General features: G+C 46.3%; 1 protein-coding gene across 1 annotated transcript in view; it reads right to left on the bottom strand.

The window, feature by feature from the left end:
* LOC142257471 (protein S100-A16-like) overlaps positions 1-18,366 on the bottom strand; it is a 20,160-nt gene extending 1,794 nt beyond the window's left edge. The window contains exons 1-2 of the mRNA XM_075329597.1: positions 18,263-18,366; positions 11,486-11,784 (exon numbers count right to left, since the gene is read on the bottom strand). Of these exons, the coding sequence (XP_075185712.1) occupies positions 11,486-11,635 (150 nt within the window). The 5' untranslated portion in view covers positions 11,636-11,784; positions 18,263-18,366. The remainder of the gene's footprint in view (positions 1-11,485; positions 11,785-18,262) is intronic.
* Positions 18,367-19,856: the final 1,490 nt, after the last annotated feature.

Consider the following 19,856-nt stretch of genomic DNA (forward strand, 5'->3'; position numbering starts at 1 on the left):
TATTCTTGTACATAGGGGCAGTATTATAGTAGTTATATTCTTGTACATAGGGGGCAGTATTATAGTAGTTATATTCTTGTACATAGGGGCAGTATTATAGTAGTTATATTCTTGTACATAGGGGCAGTATTATCTATATATATAATTGCCTTATTCTGTCTGTCTGTCTGTCTGTCTATCTGTCTGTCTGTCATGCTCCGAAATTGTGTCCTTACGGTGACACAAAGCTGATTGGCCGCTGGGCTCGCCATGGCCCCGCCCCCCCACACGGATTGGCCTCTCGCCCCGGCTCTCTGCAGGCCCCGCCCCCCTCACGCAATGCACGCTCGCTCTGGCCGCCCAACTGACACGGGGCTCCGATTCCCAGGTGAGTACACACACATCAGATCACACTCACTCTCACACTCACTCTCACACACACCTCACACACTCACAACATGCTGGGATATCGCTTGCTTCTACACCGGCTCCGTCAGGATCCCGGCAGCGCCAGACATGACCTTGCGATGCTGGGATCTTAACGGAGGCCGTGAAAGCTGGTAACCATTATACACATCGGGTAACTAAGGTCCCTTAGTTACCCGATGTGTATCATAGTTACCAGTGTACACCGGCTCACACTCACTCTCATACACACCTCACACACACATCACATCGCATCCACACATCAAGGTCCTGCAGCTGCGGAACATACATAACATAACAGCACACACACATAACAGCACACACACACACACAAATCAGATCACACTCACACATACCTCACACATCACATCGCATCCAAATACTCACAACATCCTGGGATATCGCTTGCTTCTCGGCGGCGATATTGTGCTGTGAGCTTCCAGGACCTGACGGAGGATCACATGGCCAGAAGCATGTGATATCCCCGGATGTTGTGAGTATCAGCACGTATGTGCAATATCGTCAGTGTCTGTGTGTGTGAGTGTATGCGATCGGGTGTGTGTGAGTGGATGCGATCGGTTGTGTGTGTGAGTGGATGCGATCGGTTGTGTGTGTGAGTGGATGCGATCGGGTGTGTGTGAGTGGATGCGATCGGTTGTGTGTGTGAGTGGATGCGATCGGTTGTGTGTGTGAGTGGATGCGATCGGTTGTGTGTGTGAGTGGATGCGATCGGGTGTGTGTGAGTGGATGCGATCGGGTGTGTGTGAGTGGATGCGATCGGTTGTGTGTGTGAGTGGATGCGATCGGTTGTGTGTGTGAGTGGATGCGATCGGGTGTGTGTGAGTGTATGCGATCGGGTGTGTGTGTGAGTGTATGCGATCGGGTGTGTGTGAGTGGATGCGATCGGTTGTGTGGGTGAGTGGATGCGATCGGTTGTGTGGGTGAGTGGATGCGATCGGTTGTGTGGGTGAGTGGATGCGATCGGTTGTGTGGGTGAGTGGATGCGATCGGGTGTGGGTAAGTGTCGGCAGAGAAGCACGGCGTGCTGGAGGAGGCTGGGAGCAGAGAGGCTGATCTTGGGGAAGGCTGGGAGGGGGAGGCTGATGCTGAGGGAGGCTGGAAGGAGAGAGGCTGAGCAAACGTGCTCCATCCGCCATACTGCGCACTCCCCATCGTGCTGCATCCCCCATGCTGCGCACTCCCAAACGTGCTCCATCCGCCATGCTGCGCACTCCCCATCGTGCTCTATCCGCCATGCTGCACACTCCCAAACGTGCTCCATCCGCCATGCTGCGCACTCCCAAACGTGCTCCATCCGCCATACTGCGCACTCCCCATCGTGCTCTATCCGCCATGCTGCACACTCCCAAACGTGCTCCATCCCCCATGCTGCGCACTCCCAAACGTCCTTCATCCGCCATGCTGCGCACTCCCCATCGTGCTCTATCCACCATGCTGCACACTCCCAAAAGTGCTCCATCCGCCATGCTGCGCACTCCCAAACGTGCTCCATCCGCCATGCTGCGCACCCCCCATCATGCTCCATCCGCCATGCTGCGCACTCCCAAACGTGCTCCATCCGCCATGCTGCGCACTCCCAAACGTGCTCCATCCGCCATGCTGCGCACTCCCAAACGTGGTCCATCCGCCATGCTGCGCACTCCCAAACGTGGTCCATCCGCCATGCTGCGCACTCCCAAACGTGCTCCATCCGCCATGCTGCGCACTCCCAAACGTGGTCCATCCGCCATGCTGCGCACTCCCAAACGTGGTCCATCCGCCATGCTGCGCACTCCCAAACGTGGTCCATCCGCCATGCTGCGCACTCCCAAACGTGCTCCATCCGCCATACTGCGCACTCCCAAACGTGCTCCATCCGCCATACTGCGCACTCCCCATCGTGCACCATCCGGCATGCTGCGCACTCCCAAGCGGATGGAGCATGATGGGGGGTGCGCAGCATGGCGGATGGAGCACGTTTGGGAGTGCGCAGCATGGCGGATGGAGCACGTTTGGGAGTGCGCAGCATGACGGATGGAGCACGTTTGGGAGTGCGCAGCATGACGGATGGAGCACGTTTGGGAGTGCGCAGCATGACGGATGGAGCACGTTTGGGAGTGCGCAGCATGCCGGATGGTGCACGATGGGGAGTGCGCAGTATGGCGGATGGAGCACGTTTGGGAGTGCGCAGTATGGCGGATGGAGCACATTTGGGAGTGCGCAGCATGGCGGATGGAGCACGTTTGGGAGTGCGCAGCATGGCGGATGGACCACGTTTGGGAGTGCGCAGCATTGCGGATGGACCACGTTTGGGAGTGCGCAGCATTGCGGATGGAGCACGTTTGGGAGTGCGCAGCATGGCGGATGGAGCACGTTTGGGAGTGCGCAGCATGGCGGATGGAGCACGTTTGGGAGTGCGCAGCATGGCGGATGGAGCACGTTTGGGAGTGCGCAGCATGGCGGATGGAGCACGTTTGGGAGTGCGCAGCATGACGGATGGAGCACGTTTGGGAGTGCGCAGCATGACGGATGGAGCACGTTTGGGAGTGCGCAGCATGCCGGATGGTGCACGATGGGGAGTGCGCAGTATGGCGGATGGAGCACGTTTGGGAGTGCGCAGTATGGCGGATGGAGCACATTTGGGAGTGCGCAGCATGGCGGATGGAGCACGTTTGGGAGTGCGCAGCATGGCGGATGGAGCACGTTTGGGAGTGCGCAGCATTGCGGATGGAGCACGTTTGGGAGTGCGCAGCATGGCGGATGGAGCACGTTTGGGAGTGCGCAGCATGGCGGATGGAGCACGTTTGGGAGTGCGCAGCATGGCGGATGGAGCACGTTTGGGAGTGCGCAGCATGCCGGATGGTGCACGATGGGGAGTGCGCAGTATGGCGGATGGAGCACGTTTGGGAGTGCGCAGCATGGCGGATGGAGCACGTTTGGGAGTGCGCAGCATGGCGGATGGACCACGTTTGGGAGTGCGCAGCATGGCGGATGGACCACGTTTGGGAGTGCGCAGCATGGCGGATGGAGCACGTTTGGGAGTGCGCAGCATGGCAGATGGAGCACGTTTGGGAGTGCGCAGCATGGCGGATGGAGCACGTTTGGGAGTGCGCAGCATGGCGGATGGAGCACGTTTGGGAGTGCGCAGCATGGCGGATGGAGCACGTTTGGGAGTGCGCAGCATGGCGGATGGAGCACGTTTGGGAGTGCGCAGCATGGCGCATGGAGCACGTTTGGGAGTGCGCAGCATGGCGGATGGAGCACGATGGGGAGTGCGCAGTATGGCGGATGGAGCACGTTTGGGAGTGCGCAGCATGGCGGATGGACCACGTTTGGGAGTGCGCAGCATGGCGGATGGAGCACGTTTGGGAGTGCGCAGCATGGCGGATGGAGCACGTTTGGGAGTGCGCAGCATGGCGGGTGGAGCACGTTTGGGAGTGCGCAGCATGGCGGATGGAGCATGATAGGGGGTGCGCAGCAAGGCGGATGGAGCACGTTTGGGAGTGTGCAGCATGGCGGATAGAGCACGATGGGGAGTGCACAGCATGGCGGATGGAGCACGTTTGGGAGTGCGCAGCATGGGGGATGCAGCACGATGGGGAGTGCGCAGTATGGCGGATGGAGCACGTTTGGGAGTGCGCAGCATGGCGGATGGACCACGTTTGGGAGTGCGCAGCATGGCGGATGGAGCACGTTTGGGAGTGCGCAGCATGGGGGATGCAGCACGATGGGGGGTGCGCAGCATGGGGGATGGAGCACGATGGGAGGTGCACACCTCCCCCCAACACACACACACACGCGCACTGCACAACACACACACACTAGGAATCACAAACAACGCCCTACACAGACACCCACACACACAGACAACGCTGCACACACAAATATACGCACATACTGCACAACACACACATTGCTTAAAACATACCTCCCCCAAAACACACCACACACACACAAACCGCACAACACACACACACACAACGCTACAGACACACAGCGCTCCACAAACAACGCAACACACGCAACACACATACAACACCGCTCTCACCCCCCGCGACACTCAGAACATGTACAGCGCCCTACACAAACACTTGGTAACTACACACAACAACATATATATATATATATATATATATATATAACAAAAATCATACATGAACTACACAATACGTAAATTCTAGAATACCCGATGCGTAGAATCGGGCCACCTTCTAGTAGTAGTTATATTCTTGTACATAGGGAGCAGTATTATAGTAGTTATATTCTTGTACATAGGGGCAGTATTATAGTAGTTATATTCTTGTACATAGGGGGCAGTATTATAGTAGTTATATTCTTGTACATAGGGGCAGTATTATAGTAGTTATATTCTTGTACATAGGGGCAGTATTATAGTAGTTATATTCTTGTACATAGGGGCAGTATTATAGTAGTTATATTCTTGTACATAGGGGCAGTATTATAGTAGTTATATTCTTGTACATAGGAGCAGTATTATAGTAGTTATATTCTTGTACATAGGGGGCAGTATTATAGTAGTTATATTCTTGTACATAGGGGCAGTATTATAGTAGTTATATTCTTGTATATAGGGGCAGTATTATAGTAGTTATATTCTTGTACATGGGAGCAGTATTATAGTAGTTATATTCTTGTATATAGGAGCAGTATTATAGTAGTTATATTCTTGTACATAGGGGCAGTATTATAGTAGTTATATTCTTGTACATAGGGGCAGTATTATAGTAGTTATATTCTTGTACATAGGGGCAGTATTATAGCAGTTATATTCTTGTACATAGGGGCAGTATTATAGTAGTTATATTCTTTTACATAGGGGCAGTATTATAATAGTTATATTCTTCTACATAGGGGCAGTATTATAGTAGTTATATTCTTGTACATAGGGGGGCAGTATTATAGTAGTTATGTTCTTGTACATAGGGGGGCAGTATTATAGTACTTATATTCTTGTACATAGGGGCAGTATTATAGTAGTTATATTCTTGTACATGGGAGCAGTATTATAGTAGTTATATTCTTGTATATAGGAGCAGTATTATAGTAGTTATATTCTTGTACATAGGGGCAGTATTATAGTAGTTATATTCTTGTACATAGGGGCAGTATTATAGTAGTTATATTCTTGTACATAGGGGCAGTATTATAGCAGTTATATTCTTGTACATAGGGGCAGTATTATAGTAGTTATATTCTTTTACATAGGGGCAGTATTATAATAGTTATATTCTTCTACATAGGGGCAGTATTATAGTAGTTATATTCTTGTACATAGGGGGGCAGTATTATAGTAGTTATGTTCTTGTACATAGGGGGGCAGTATTATAGTACTTATATTCTTGTACATAGGGGCAGTATTATAGTAGTTATATTCTTGTACATAGGGGGGCAGTATTATAGTAGTTATATTCTTGTACATAGGGGGGCAGTATTATAGTAGTTATATTCTTGTACATAGGGGCAGTATTATAGTAGTTATATTCTTGTACATAGGGGCAGTATTATAGTAGTTATACTCTTGTACATAGGGGGCAGTATTATAGTAGTTATACTCTTGTACATAGGGGCAGTATTATAGTAGTTATATTCTTGTACATAGGAGCAGTATTATAGTAGTTATATTCTTGTACATAGGGGCAGTATTATAGTAGTTATACTCTTGTACATAGGGGGCAGTATTATAGTAGTTATATTCTTGTACATAGGAGCAGTATTATAGTAGTTATATTCTTGTACATAGGGGCAGTATTATAGTAGTTATATTCTTGTACATAGGGGGAAGTATTATAGTAGTTATATTCTTGTACATAGGGGCAGTATTATAGTAGTTATATTCTTGTACATAGGGGGCAGTATTATAGTAGTTATATTCTTGTACATAGGAGCAGTATTATAGTAGTTATATTCTTGTACATAGGGGCAGTATTATAGTAGTTATATTCTTGTACATAGGGAGCAGTATTATAGTAGTTATATTCTTGTACATAGGGGCAGTATTATAGTAGTTATATTCTTGTACATAGGGGGCAGTATTATAGTAGTTATATTCTTGTACATAGGGGCAGTATTATAGTAGTTATATTCTTGTACATAGAGGCAGTATTATAGTAGTTATATTCTTGTACATAGGGGCAGTATTATAGTAGTTATATTCTTGTACATAGGGGCAGTATTATAGTAGTTATATTCTTGTACATAGGGGCAGTATTATAGTAGTTATATTCTTGTACATAGGGGCAGTATTATAGTAGTTATATTCTTGTACATAGGGGCAGTATTATAGTAGTTATATTCTTGTACATAGGGGCAGTATTATAGTAGTTATATTCTTGTACATAGGGGCAGTATTATAGTAGTTATATTCTTGTACATAGGGGGCAGTATTATAGTAGTTATATTCTTGTACATAGGGGCAGTATTATAGTAGTTATATTCTTGTATATAGGGGCAGTATTATAGTAGTTATATTCTTGTACATGGGAGCAGTATTATAGTAGTTATATTCTTGTATATAGGAGCAGTATTATAGTAGTTATATACTTGTACATAGGGAGTAGTATTATAGTAGTTATACTCTTGTACATAGGGGGCAGTATTATAGTACTTATATTCTTGTATATAGGAGCAGTATTATAGTAGTTATATTCTTGTACATGGGAGCAGTATTATAGGAGTTATATTCTTGTACATAGGGGCAGTATTATAGTAGTTATATTCTTGTATATAGGAGCAGTATTATAGTAGTTATATTCTTGTACATGGGAGCAGTATTATAGTAGTTATATACTTGTACATAGGAGCAGTATTATAGTAGTTATATACTTGTACATAGGGGGTAGTATTATAGTAGTTATATTCTTGTACATGGGAGCAGTATTATAGTAGTTATATACTTGTACATAGGAGCAGTATTATAGCAGGTATATTCTTGTACATAGGGGCACTATTATAGTAGTTATATTCTTGTACATAGGGGCAGTATTATAGTAGTTATATTCTTGTACATGGAGCAGTATTATAGTAGTTATATTCTTGTACATGGAGCAGTATTATAGTAGTTATATTCTTGTACATAGGGGCAGTATTATAGTAGTTATATTCTTGTACATAGGGAGCAGTATTATAGTAGTTATATTCTTGTACATGGGGCAGTATTATAGTAGTTATATTCTTGTATATAGGAGCAGTATTATAGTAGTTATATTCTTGTACATAGGGGCAGTATTATAGTAGTTACATTCTTGTACATAGGAGCTGTATTATAGCAGTTATATTCTTGTACATAGGAGCAGTATTATAGCAGTTATATTCTTGTACATAGGGGCAGTATTATAGCAGTTATATTCTTGTACATGGGGCAGTATTATAGTAGTTATATTCTTGTATATAGGAGCAGTATTATAGCAGTTATATTCTTGTACATAGGGGCAGTATTATAGTAGTTATATTCTTGTACATAGGGGCAGTATTATAGTAGTTACATTCTTGTACATAGGAGCAGTATTATAGCAGTTATATTCTTGTACATGGGGCAGTATTATAGTAGTTATATTCTTGTATATAGGAGCAGTATTATAGCAGTTATATTCTTGTACATAGGGGCAGTATTATAGTAGTTATATTCTTGTACATAGGGGGCAGTATTATAGTAGTTATATTCTTGTATATAGGAGCAGTATTATAGTAGTTATATTCTTGTACATGGGAGCAGCATTATAGTAGTTATATTCTTGTACATAGGGGCAGTATTATAGTAGTTATATTCTTGTACATAGGGGCAGTATTATAGTAGTTATATTCTTGTACATAGGGAGCAGTATTATAGTAGTTATATTCTTGTACATGGGGCAGTATTATAGTAGTTATATTCTTGTATATAGGAGCAGTATTATAGTAGTTATATTCTTGTACATAGGGGCAGTATTATAGTAGTTATATTCTTGTATATAGGAGCAGTATTATAGCAGTTATATTCTTGTACATAGGGGCAGTATTATAGAAGTTATATTCTTGTATATAGGAGCAGTATTATAGTAGTTATATACTTGTACATAGGGAGTAGTATTATAGTAGTTATATTCTTGTACATAGGGGCAGTATTATAGTAGTTATATTCTTGTATATAGGAGCAGTATTATAGTAGTTATATTCTTGTACATGGGAGCAGTATTATAGTAGTTATATTCTTGTACATAGGGGCAGTATTATAGTAGTTATATTCTTGTACATAGGGGCAGTATTATAGTAGTTATATTCTTGTACATAGGGAGCAGTATTATAGTAGTTATATTCTTGTACATGGGGCAGTATTATAGTAGTTATATTCTTGTATATAGGAGCAGTATTATAGTAGTTATATTCTTGTACATAGGGGCAGTATTATAGTAGTTACATTCTTGTACATAGGAGCAGTATTATAGCAGTTATATTCTTGTACATAGGAGCAGTATTATAGCAGTTATATTCTTGTACATAGGGGCAGTATTATAGCAGTTATATTCTTGTACATGGGGCAGTATTATAGTAGTTATATTCTTGTATATAGGAGCAGTATTATAGCAGTTATATTCTTGTACATAGGGGCAGTATTATAGTAGTTATATTCTTGTACATAGGGGCAGTATTATAGTAGTTACATTCTTGTACATAGGAGCAGTATTATAGCAGTTATATTCTTGTACATAGGGGCAGTATTATAGTAGTTATATTCTTGTACATAGGGGCAGTATTATAGTAGTTATATACTTGTACATAGGGGCAGTATTATAGAAGTTATATTCTTGTATATAGGAGCAGTATTATAGTAGTTATATACTTGTACATAGGGAGTAGTATTATAGTAGTTATATTCTTGTACATAGGGGGCAGTATTATAGTAGTTATATTCTTGTATATACGAGCAGTATTATAGTAGTTATATTCTTGTACATGGGAGCAGTATTATAGTAGTTATATTCTTGTACATAGGGGCAGTATTATAGTAGTTATATTCTTGTATATAGGAGCAGTATTATAGTAGTTATATTCTTGTACATGGGAGCAGTATTATAGTAGTTATATACTTGTACATAGGAGCAGTATTATAGTAGTTATATACTTGTACATAGGGAGTAGTATTATAGTAGTTATATTCTTGTACATAGGGGGCAGTATTATAGTAGTTATATTCTTGTACATGGGAGCAGTATTATAGTAGTTATATACTTGTACATAGGAGCAGTATTATAGCAGGTATATTCTTGTACATAGGGGCACTATTATAGTAGTTATATTCTTGTACATAGGGGCAGTATTATAGTAGTTATATTCTTGTACATGGAGCAGTATTATAGTAGTTATATTCTTGTACATAGGGGCAGTATTATAGTAGTTATATTCTTGTACATAGGGAGCAGTATTATAGTAGTTATATTCTTGTACATGGGGCAGTATTATAGTAGTTATATTCTTGTATATAGGAGCAGTATTATAGTAGTTATATTCTTGTACATAGGGGCAGTATTATAGTAGTTACATTCTTGTACATAGGAGCAGTATTATAGCAGTTATATTCTTGTACATAGGAGCAGTATTATAGCAGTTATATTCTTGTACATAGGAGCAGTATTATAGCAGTTATATTCTTGTACATAGGGGCAGTATTATAGCAGTTATATTCTTGTACATGGGGCAGTATTATAGTAGTTATATTCTTGTATATAGGAGCAGTATTATAGTAGTTATATTCTTGTACATAGGGGCAGTATTATAGTAGTTACATTCTTGTACATAGGAGCAGTATTATAGCAGTTATATTCTTGTACATAGGGGCAGTATTATAGTAGTTATATTCTTGTACATAGGGGCAGTATTATAGTAGTTATATACTTGTACATAGGGGCAGTATTATAGAAGTTATATTCTTGTACATAGGGGCAGTATTATAGCAGTTATATTCTTGTACATAGGGGCAGTATTATAGTAGTTATATTCTTGTACATAGGGGCAGTATTATAGTAGTTATATACTTGTACATAGGGGCAGTATTATAGAAGTTATATTCTTGTACATAGGGGCAGTATTATAGAAGTTATATTCTTGTACATAGGGGCAGTATTATAGTAGTTATATTCTTGTACATAGCGGCAGTATTATAGAAGTTATATTCTTGTACATAGGGGCAGTATTATAGTAGTTATATTCTTGTACATAGGGGCAGTATTATAGTAGTTATATTCTTGTATATAGGGGCAGTATTATAGTAGTTATATTCTTGTACATAGGAGCAGTATTATAGTAGTTATATTCTTGTATACAGGAGCAGTATTATAGTAGTTATATTCTTGTACATAGGAGCAGTATTATAGTAGTTATATTCTTGTATATAGGGGCAGTATTATAGTAGTTATATTCTTGTATATAGGGGGCAGTATTATAGTAGTTATATTCTTGTATATAGGGGCAGTATTATAGTAGTTATATTCTTGTATACAGGAGCAGTATTATAGTAGTTATATTCTTGTACATAGGAGCAGTATTATAGTAGTTATATTCTTGTATATAGGGGCAGTATTATAGTTATATTCTTGTACATAGGGGGCAGTATTATAGTAGTTATATTCTTGTATATAGGGGCAGTATTATAGTAGTTATATTCTTGTACATAGGAGCAGTATTATAGTAGTTATATTCTTGTATATAGGGGCAGTATTATAGTTATATTCTTGTACATAGGGGGCAGTATTATAGTAGTTATATTCTTGTACATAGGGGCATTATTATAGTAGTTATATTCTTGTACATAGAGGCAGTATTATAGTAGTTATATTCTTGTACATAGGGGCAGTATTATAGTAGTTATATTATTGTACATAGGGGCAGTATTATAGTAGTTATATTCTTGTACATAGGGGCAGTATTATAGTTATATTCTTGTACATAGGGGGCAGTATTATAGTAGTTATATTCTTGTACATAGGAGCAGTATTATAGTAGTTATATTCTTGTACATAGGGGCAGTATTATAGTACTTTATTCTTGTATACAGCAGCAGTACTATGTGTATATTTGTGGGACTCACGGTCAGGACATGTGGCAGCTCCTGCTTCACCATCTCTCTGAACTCCTTCTTGTTCATCTTGTCATGTTTTCCTTTCTTCTTGGCGTAGTCATAATATTTTCGGACCAAAACCTCAATAGCGGATTCCAGTTCGCTGCAGCTGGACGCCATCAGTGCGCAGGGCTGGGGCCTCTCTACAGAGTGGTCAGTCAATCTGAAAGAGGTGTCGTCTACCCTGCAGAGCGTCAGCTCTTGAGCCTAGCATTGCTTTATATATGGTGTCATTTCTTGCTACTTCTCCACCTTCGTGTCACTGGATGCTGAAGATAAAATACAAAAAAAAATTAAAAATCCGAATCCAAGGGCGACAGCGTCTTCTATTAATACATGACGATTATTTAGAAGGAAAGACGACGGGAAAAGGAGGCTGCTGTGAACAATGGCCGCACGTCCTGTACTAGCAAGGGTTAATCTAACCGCTCCCAACTGCTCCGTCCCCACAGAGGAGTAACCGCTCTGCAATACATAACACAAGGTGCGACCTGTCCACGAGATCCGCTCCAACCGCCACCCCCGAAATATCCTCTTATATCCTACTCCTCCTTAATGGTCACCCCTTTCCCTTTGCACTGTACTCCCACACATACAGTCATATGAAAAAGTTTGGGCACCCCTATTAATGTTAACCTTTTTTCTTTATAACAATTTGGGTTTTTGCTATTTCAGTCTCATATATCTAATAACTGATGGACTGAGGAATATTTCTGGATTGAAATGAGGTTTATTGTACTAACAGAAAATGTGCAATCCGCATTTAAACAAAATTTGACCGGTGCAAAAGTATGGGCACCTCAACATAAAAGTGACATTAATATTTTGTAGATCCTCCTTTTGCAGAAATCACAGCCTCTAGTGGCTTCCTGTAGCTTTTAATGAGTCCCTGGATCCTGGATGAAGGTAGATTTGACCATTCCTGTTTACATAATTCCAGTTCAGGTAAGTTTGATGGTCGCCGAGCATGGACAGCCGCTTCACATCATCCCACAGATTTTCAATGATATTCAGGTCTGGGGACTGGGATGGCCATTCCAGAACATTGTAATTGTTCCTCTGCATGAATGCCTGAGTAGATTTGGAGCGGTGTTTTGGATTATTGTCTTGCTGAAATATCCATCCCCTGCGTAACTTCAACTTCGTCACTGATTCTTGCACATTATTGTCAAGAATCTGCTGATACTGAGTTGAATCCATGCGACCCTCAACTTTAACAAGATTCCCGGTGCCGGCATTGGCCACACAGCCCCAAAGCATGATGGAACCTCCACCAAATTTTACTGTGGGTAGCAAGTGCTTTTCTTGGAATGCCGTGTTTTTTTGCCTCCATGCATAACGCCTTTTTGTATGACCAAACAACTCAATCTTTGTTTCATCAGTCCACAGGACCTTCTTCCACAATGTAACTGGCTTGTCCAAATGTGCTTTTGCATACCTCAGGCGACTCTGTTTGTGGCGTGCTTGCAGAAACGGCTTCTTTCGCATCACTCTCCCATACAGCTTCTCCTTGTGCAACGTGCGCTGTATTGTTGACCGATGCACATTGACACCATCTGCAGCAAGATGATGCTGCAGGTCTTTGGAGGTGGTCTGTGGATTGTCCTTGACTGTTCTCACCATTCTTCTTCTCTGCCTTTCTGATATTTTTCTTGGCCTGCCACTTCTGGGCTTCACAAGAACTGTACCTGTGTTCTTCCATTTCCTTACTATGCTCCTCACAGTGGAAACTGACAGTTTAAATCTCTGACACAACTTTTTGTACCTTCCCCTGAACAACTATGCTGAATAATCTTTGTTTTCAGATCATTTGAGAGTTGTTTTGAGGAGCCCATGATGCCACTCTTCATAGGAGATTCACATAGGAGAACAACTTGCAAGTGGCCACCTTAAATACCTTTTCTCATGATTGGATACACCTGCCTATGAAGTTCAAAGCTCAATGAGGTTACAAACCAATTTAGTGCTTTAGTAAGTCAGTAAAAAGTAGTTAGGAGTGTTCAAATCAAGAAATTGATAAGGGTGCCCATACTTTTGCACTGGTCAAATTTTGTTTAAATGCGGATTGCACATTTTCTGTTAGTGCAATAAACCTCATTTTAATCCAGAAATATTACTCAGTCCATCAGTTATTAGATATATGAAACTGAAATAGCAAAAACCCAAATTGTTATAAAGAAAAAAGGTTAACATGCCAAAACTTTTTCATATGACTGTATCACCCCTTTCCCTTTACACTGTACTCCCCCCACCTATCACCCCTTTCCCTTTGCACTGTACTCCCCCCACCTATCACCCCTTTCCCTTTGCACTGTACTCCCCCCACCTATCACCCCTTTCCCTTTGCACTGTACTCCCCCCACCTATCACCTCTTTTCCTTTGCCCTGTACTCCCCCCACCTATCACCTCTTTCCCTTTGCACTGTACTCCCCCCACCTATCACCCCTTTCCCTTTGCACTGTACTCCCCCCACCTATCACCCCTTTCCCTTTGCCCTGTACTCCCCCCACCTATCACCCCTTTGCACTGTACTCCCCCCACCTATCACCCCTTTGCACTGTACTCCCCCCACCTATCACCTCTTTCCCTTTGCACTGTACTCCCCCCACCTATCACCCCTTTCCCTTTGCCCTGTACTCCCCCCACCTATCACCCCTTTGCACTGTACTCCCCCCACCTATCACCTCTTTTCCTTTGCCCTGTACTCCCCCCCACCTATCACCTCTTTTCCTTTGCCCTGTACTCCCCCCACCTATCACCTCTTTTCCTTTGCCCTGTACTCCCCCCACCTATCACCTCTTTTCCTTTGCACTGTACTCCCCCCACCTATCACCTCTTTTCCTTTGCACTGTACTCCCCCCCACCTATCACCCCTTTCCCTTTGCCCTGTACTCCCCCCACCTATCACCCCTTTGCACTGTACTCCCCCCACCTATCACCTCTTTTCCTTTGCCCTGTACTCCCCCCACCTATCACCTCTTTTCCTTTGCACTGTACTCCCCCCACCTATCACCCCTTTCCCTTTGCACTGTACTCCCCCCACCTATCACCCCTTTCCCTTTGCCCTGTACTCCCCCCACCTATCACCCCTTTCCCTTTGCCCTGTACTCCCCCCACCTATCACCCCTTTGCACTGTACTCCCCCCACCTATCACCTCTTTTCCTTTGCCCTGTACTCCCCCCACCTATCACCTCTTTCCCTTTGCCCTGTACTCCCCCCACCTATCACCTCTTTCCCTTTGCCCTGTACTCCCCCCACCTATCACCTCTTTTCCTTTGCCCTGTTCTCCCCCCACCTATCACCTCTTTTCCTTTGCCCTGTTCTCCCCCCACCTATCACCTCTTTTCCTTTGCCCTGTACTCCCCCCACCTATCACCTCTTTCCCTTTGCCCTGTACTCCCCCCACCTATCACCTCTTTTCCTTTGCCCTGTTCTCCCCCCACCTATCACCTCTTTTCCTTTGCCCTGTTCTCCCCCCACCTATCACCTCTTTTCCTTTGCCCTGTACTCCCCCCACCTATCACCTCTTTTCCTTTGCACTGTACTCCCCCCACCTATCACCTCTTTTCCTTTGCCCTGTACTCCCCCCACCTATCACCTCTTTTCCTTTGCCCTGTATTCCCCCCACCTATCACCCCTTTGCCCTGTACTCCCCCCACCTATCACCTCTTTTCCTTTGCCCTGTACTCCCCCCACCTATCACCTCTTTCCCTTTGCACTTTACTCCCCTCACCTATCACCCCTTTCCCTTTGCCCTGTACTCCCCCCACCTATCACCTCTTTCCCTTTGCACTTTACTCCCCCCACCTATCACCTCTTTCCCTTTGCCCTGTACTCCCCCCACCTATCACCTCTTTCCCTTTGCACTGTACTCCCCCCACCTATCACCCCTTTCCCTTTGCCCTGTACTCCCCCCACCTATCACCCCTTTGCACTGTACTACCCCCACCTATCACCTCTTTTCCTTTGCCCTGTACTCCCCCCACCTATCACCCCTTTCCCTTTGCACTTTACTCCCCCACCTATCACCTCTTTCCCTTTGCACTGTACTCCCCCCACCTATCACCTCTTTCCCTTTGCACTGTACTCCCCCCACTTATCACCCCTTTCCCTTTGCCCTGTACTCCCCCCACCTATCACCCCTTTCCCTTTGCCCTGTACTCCCCCCACCTATCACCCCTTTGCACTGTACTCCCCCCACCTATCACCCCTTTGCACTGTACTCCCCCCACCTATCACCCCTTTGCCCTGTACTCCCACCACCTATCACCCCTTTGCCCTGTACTCCCCCCACCTATCACCCCTTTCCCTTTGCACTGTACTCCCCCCACCTATCACCCCTTTGCCCTGTACTCCCCCCACCTATCACCCCTTTGCCCTGTACTCCCCCCACCTATCACCCCTTTCCCTTTGCCCTGTACTCCCCCCACCTATCACCCCTTTGCCCTGTACTCCCCCCACCTATCACCCCTTTGCCCTGTACTCCCCCCACCTATCACCCCTTTGCCCTGTACTCCCCCCACCTATCACCCCTTTGCCCTGTACTCCCCCCACCTATCACCCCTTTGCCCTGTACTCCCCCCACCTATCACCTCTTTTCCTTTGCCCTGTACTCCCCCCACCTATCACCTCTTTTCCTTTGCCCTGTACTCCCCCCACCTATCACCTCTTTTCCTTTGCCCTGTACTCCCCCCACCTATCACCTCTTTTCCTTTGCCCTGTACTCCCCCCACCTATCACCTCTTTCCCTTTGCCCTGTACTCCCCCCACCTATCACCTCTTTCCCTTTGCACTGTACTCCCCCCACCTATCACCTCTTTCCCTTTGCACTTTACTCCCCCCACCTATCACCTCTTTCCCTTTGCCCTGTACTCCCCCCACCTATCACCTCTTTGCACTGTACTCCCCCCACCTATCACCCCTTTCCCTTTGCCCTGTACTCCCCCCACCTATCACCCCTTTGCACTGTACTCCCCCCACCTATCACCCCTTTCCCTTTGCCCTGTACTCCCCCCACCTATCACCCCTTTCCCTTTGCCCTTTACTCCCCCCACCTATCACCCCTTTGCCCTGTACTCCCCCCACCTATCACCTCTTTTCCTTTGCCCTGTACTCCCCCCACCTATCACCTCTTTTCCTTTGCACTTTACTCCCCCCACCTATCACCTCTTTCCCTTTGCACTTTACTCCCCTCACCTATCACCCCTTTCCCTTTGCCCTGTACTCCCCCCACCTATCACCTCTTTCCCTTTGCACTGTACTCCCCCCACCTATCACCCCTTTCCCTTTGCCCTGTACTCCCCCCACCTATCACCCCTTTGCACTGTACTCCCCCCACCTATCACCCCTTTGCCCTGTACTCCCCCCACCTATCACCCCTTTGCCCTGTACTCCCCCCACCTATCACCCCTTTGCCCTGTACTCCCCCCACCTGTCACCCTTTGCCCTGTACTCCCCCCACCTATCACCCCTTTGCCCTGTACTCCCCCCACCTATCACCCCTTTGCCCTGTACTCCCCCCACCTATCACCCCTTTGCCCTGTACTCCCCCCACCTATCACCCCTTTGCCCTGTACTCCCCCCACCTATCACCCCTTTGCCCTGTACTCCCCCACCTATCACCCCTTTGCCCTGTACTCCCCCCACCTATCACCCCTTTCCCTTTGCCCTGTACTCCCCCCAACTATCACCCCTTTGCCCTGTACTCCCCCCACCTATCACCCCTTTCCCTTTGCCCTGTACTCCCCCCACCTATCACCCCTTTGCACTGTACTCCCCCCACCTATCACCCCTTTCCCTTTGCCCTGTACTCCCCCCACCTATCACCCCTTTGCACTGTACTCCCCCCACCTATCACCCCTTTGCCCTGTACTCCCCCCACCTATCACCCCTTTGCCCTGTACTCCCCTCACCTGTCACCCTTTGCCCCTGTACTCCCCCCACCTATCACCCCTTTGCCCTGTACTCCCCCCACCTATCACCTCTTTGCACTGTACTCCCCCCACCTATCACCCCTTTCCCTTTGCCCTGTACTCCCCCCAACTATCACCCCTTTGCCCTGTACTCCCCCCACCTATCACCCCTTTCCCTTTGCCCTGTACTCCCCCCACCTATCACCCCTTTGCACTGTACTCCCCCCACCTATCACCCCTTTCCCTTTGCCCTGTACTCCCCCCACCTATCACCCCTTTGCACTGTACTCCCCCCACCTATCACCCCTTTGCCCTGTACTCCCCCCACCTATCACCCCTTTGCACTGTACTCCCCCCACCTATCACCCCTTTGCACTGTACTCCCCCCACCTATCACCCCTTTGCCCTGTACTCCCCTCACCTGTCACCCTTTGCCCCTGTACTCCCCCCACCTATCACCCCTTTGCCCTGTACTCCCCTCACCTGTCACCCTTTGCCCCTGTACTCCCCCCACCTATCACCCCTTTGCCCTGTACTCCCCCCACCTATCACCCCTTTGCCCTGTACTCCCCCCACCTATCACCCCTTTGCCCTGTACTCCCCTCACCTGTCACCCTTTGCCCCTGTACTCCCCCCACCTATCACCCCTTTGCCCTGTACTCCCCTCACCTGTCACCCTTTGCCCCTGTACTCCCCCCACCTATCACCCCTTTGCCCTGTACTCCCCCCACCTATCACCCCTTTGCCCTGTACTCCCCCCACCTATCACCCCTTTGCCCTGTACTCCCTCACCTGTCACCCTTTGCCCCTGTGTACAGGGAGTGAGGCTGTACCTGAGTTACCGCACGGTGACAGCTGCCATGTTGAGGTCTGTCCCTTCCTCCCCTCATCCTGGTTTCTGTTTCCTGTCCGCTCGGATCCTCCCCCGGCTGCTCCCATTGCTGTGTGTGTGGAGTCCACAGCTCAGCGCTGAGCACAGGGCAGTGTGTGCGGGTGTAATGGAGCTGTGCTGCTGCATAGGACGTCTCCTCCATGATCCGCACCTGTCACACTCTACAGCACAGGCTGTGGTCACACCATGTTTTCTTTTGTTTTGCGGTTTCTGCCTTCTCAGTGGTTGTCGTGATACAGAGGCGGGTTGTCAGCATCAGAAAAAAACCGCACCACGCAGGATTCCGTCATGGTTATAATGGAAGCCTATGGGCGCTGGAATCCGTCGGAATAAATGACTACGGATCCGTTTTTAGCAACAGAGCATGCTCAGAAGTGGAAGTTCTTTTCTGGTTAGGCTAGTTTCACACTTGCGTTCAGCGGAGTCCGTCACTATGTAGAATAGCGCAGTCCGTTAACGCACTGCGCTATTCTCTATAGACTTGTATGGACGACGCACTGTAACGCAAGTGTCTGCGTTGCATCCGCTGGACGACGCAGTGTCGTTATTTTGACGCTGCGTCGGGTGGATGGAACGCTGCATGTAGCGTTTTTCTGCGCTTGGCGGAGTGTCAAAAAAACGCAACCTGCAGGAATCCGTTTGGCGTCCGTTGTTTTTATAATGGACGCCTAAGGTAGCGGATTCCATTAGAATGCGTCATTTGACGGATTCCGTTAACGCATGCGTCTTTACACAACTGCGCATGCCCAGATGAAGTCAAGGAAAAAACCTATAACGGACTGCGTTATTTTGTACGATCCGTAGCATCCGTTACATGCGTCACACAACGCAATGCTACGGATCCCGTCCAACGCAAGTGTGAAACTAGCCTTAGTACAAAATTCTCTGTCAGTCGATCTGTTGGTCGGTCTCTCTCTGTCCCTTTCTCTGTCCCTCTCCCTCTCTCTGTCGGTCTCTCCGTCTCCCCCCCTCTCTCATACTCACCGATCACGGGTGCGGCGCTGCACGGCTGTCACACTGCTCTGGCGGCTTTTCCTCTTTTGAAAATGCCGTCCGCTCATTATTCCATCTTGGATTCACTGCTTCCCCCGCCCACCGGCGCCTATGATTGGTTGCAGTCAGACACGCCCCCACGCTGAGTGACAGCTGTCTCACTGCAACCAATCACAGCCGCCGGTGGGCGGGTCTATATCTTGCAGTAAAATAAATAAATAAATCATGTAAGAAAACAACGTGCGGTTCCCCCCAATTTTGATACCAGCCAAGTTAAAGCAACACGGCTGAACGCTGGTATTCTCAGGATGGGGAGCCCCACAGCCTAAAAATATCAGCCAGCAGCCGCCCGGAATTGCTGCATCCGTTAGATGCAACAGTCCCGGGACTCTGCCCGCCTCATCCCGAATTTCCCTGGTGCGGTGGCAATCGGGGTAATAAGGAGTTAATGGCAGCCCATAGCTGACACTAAAGCGGGCTTTACACGCAATGACATCGCTAACGAGATGTCGTTGGGGGTCACGGAATTCGTGACGCACATT

This window comes from Anomaloglossus baeobatrachus, chromosome 12 (assembly GCF_048569485.1).
Source record: "Anomaloglossus baeobatrachus isolate aAnoBae1 chromosome 12, aAnoBae1.hap1, whole genome shotgun sequence".
In the NCBI taxonomy this organism is placed as follows: domain Eukaryota; kingdom Metazoa; phylum Chordata; class Amphibia; order Anura; family Aromobatidae; genus Anomaloglossus; species Anomaloglossus baeobatrachus.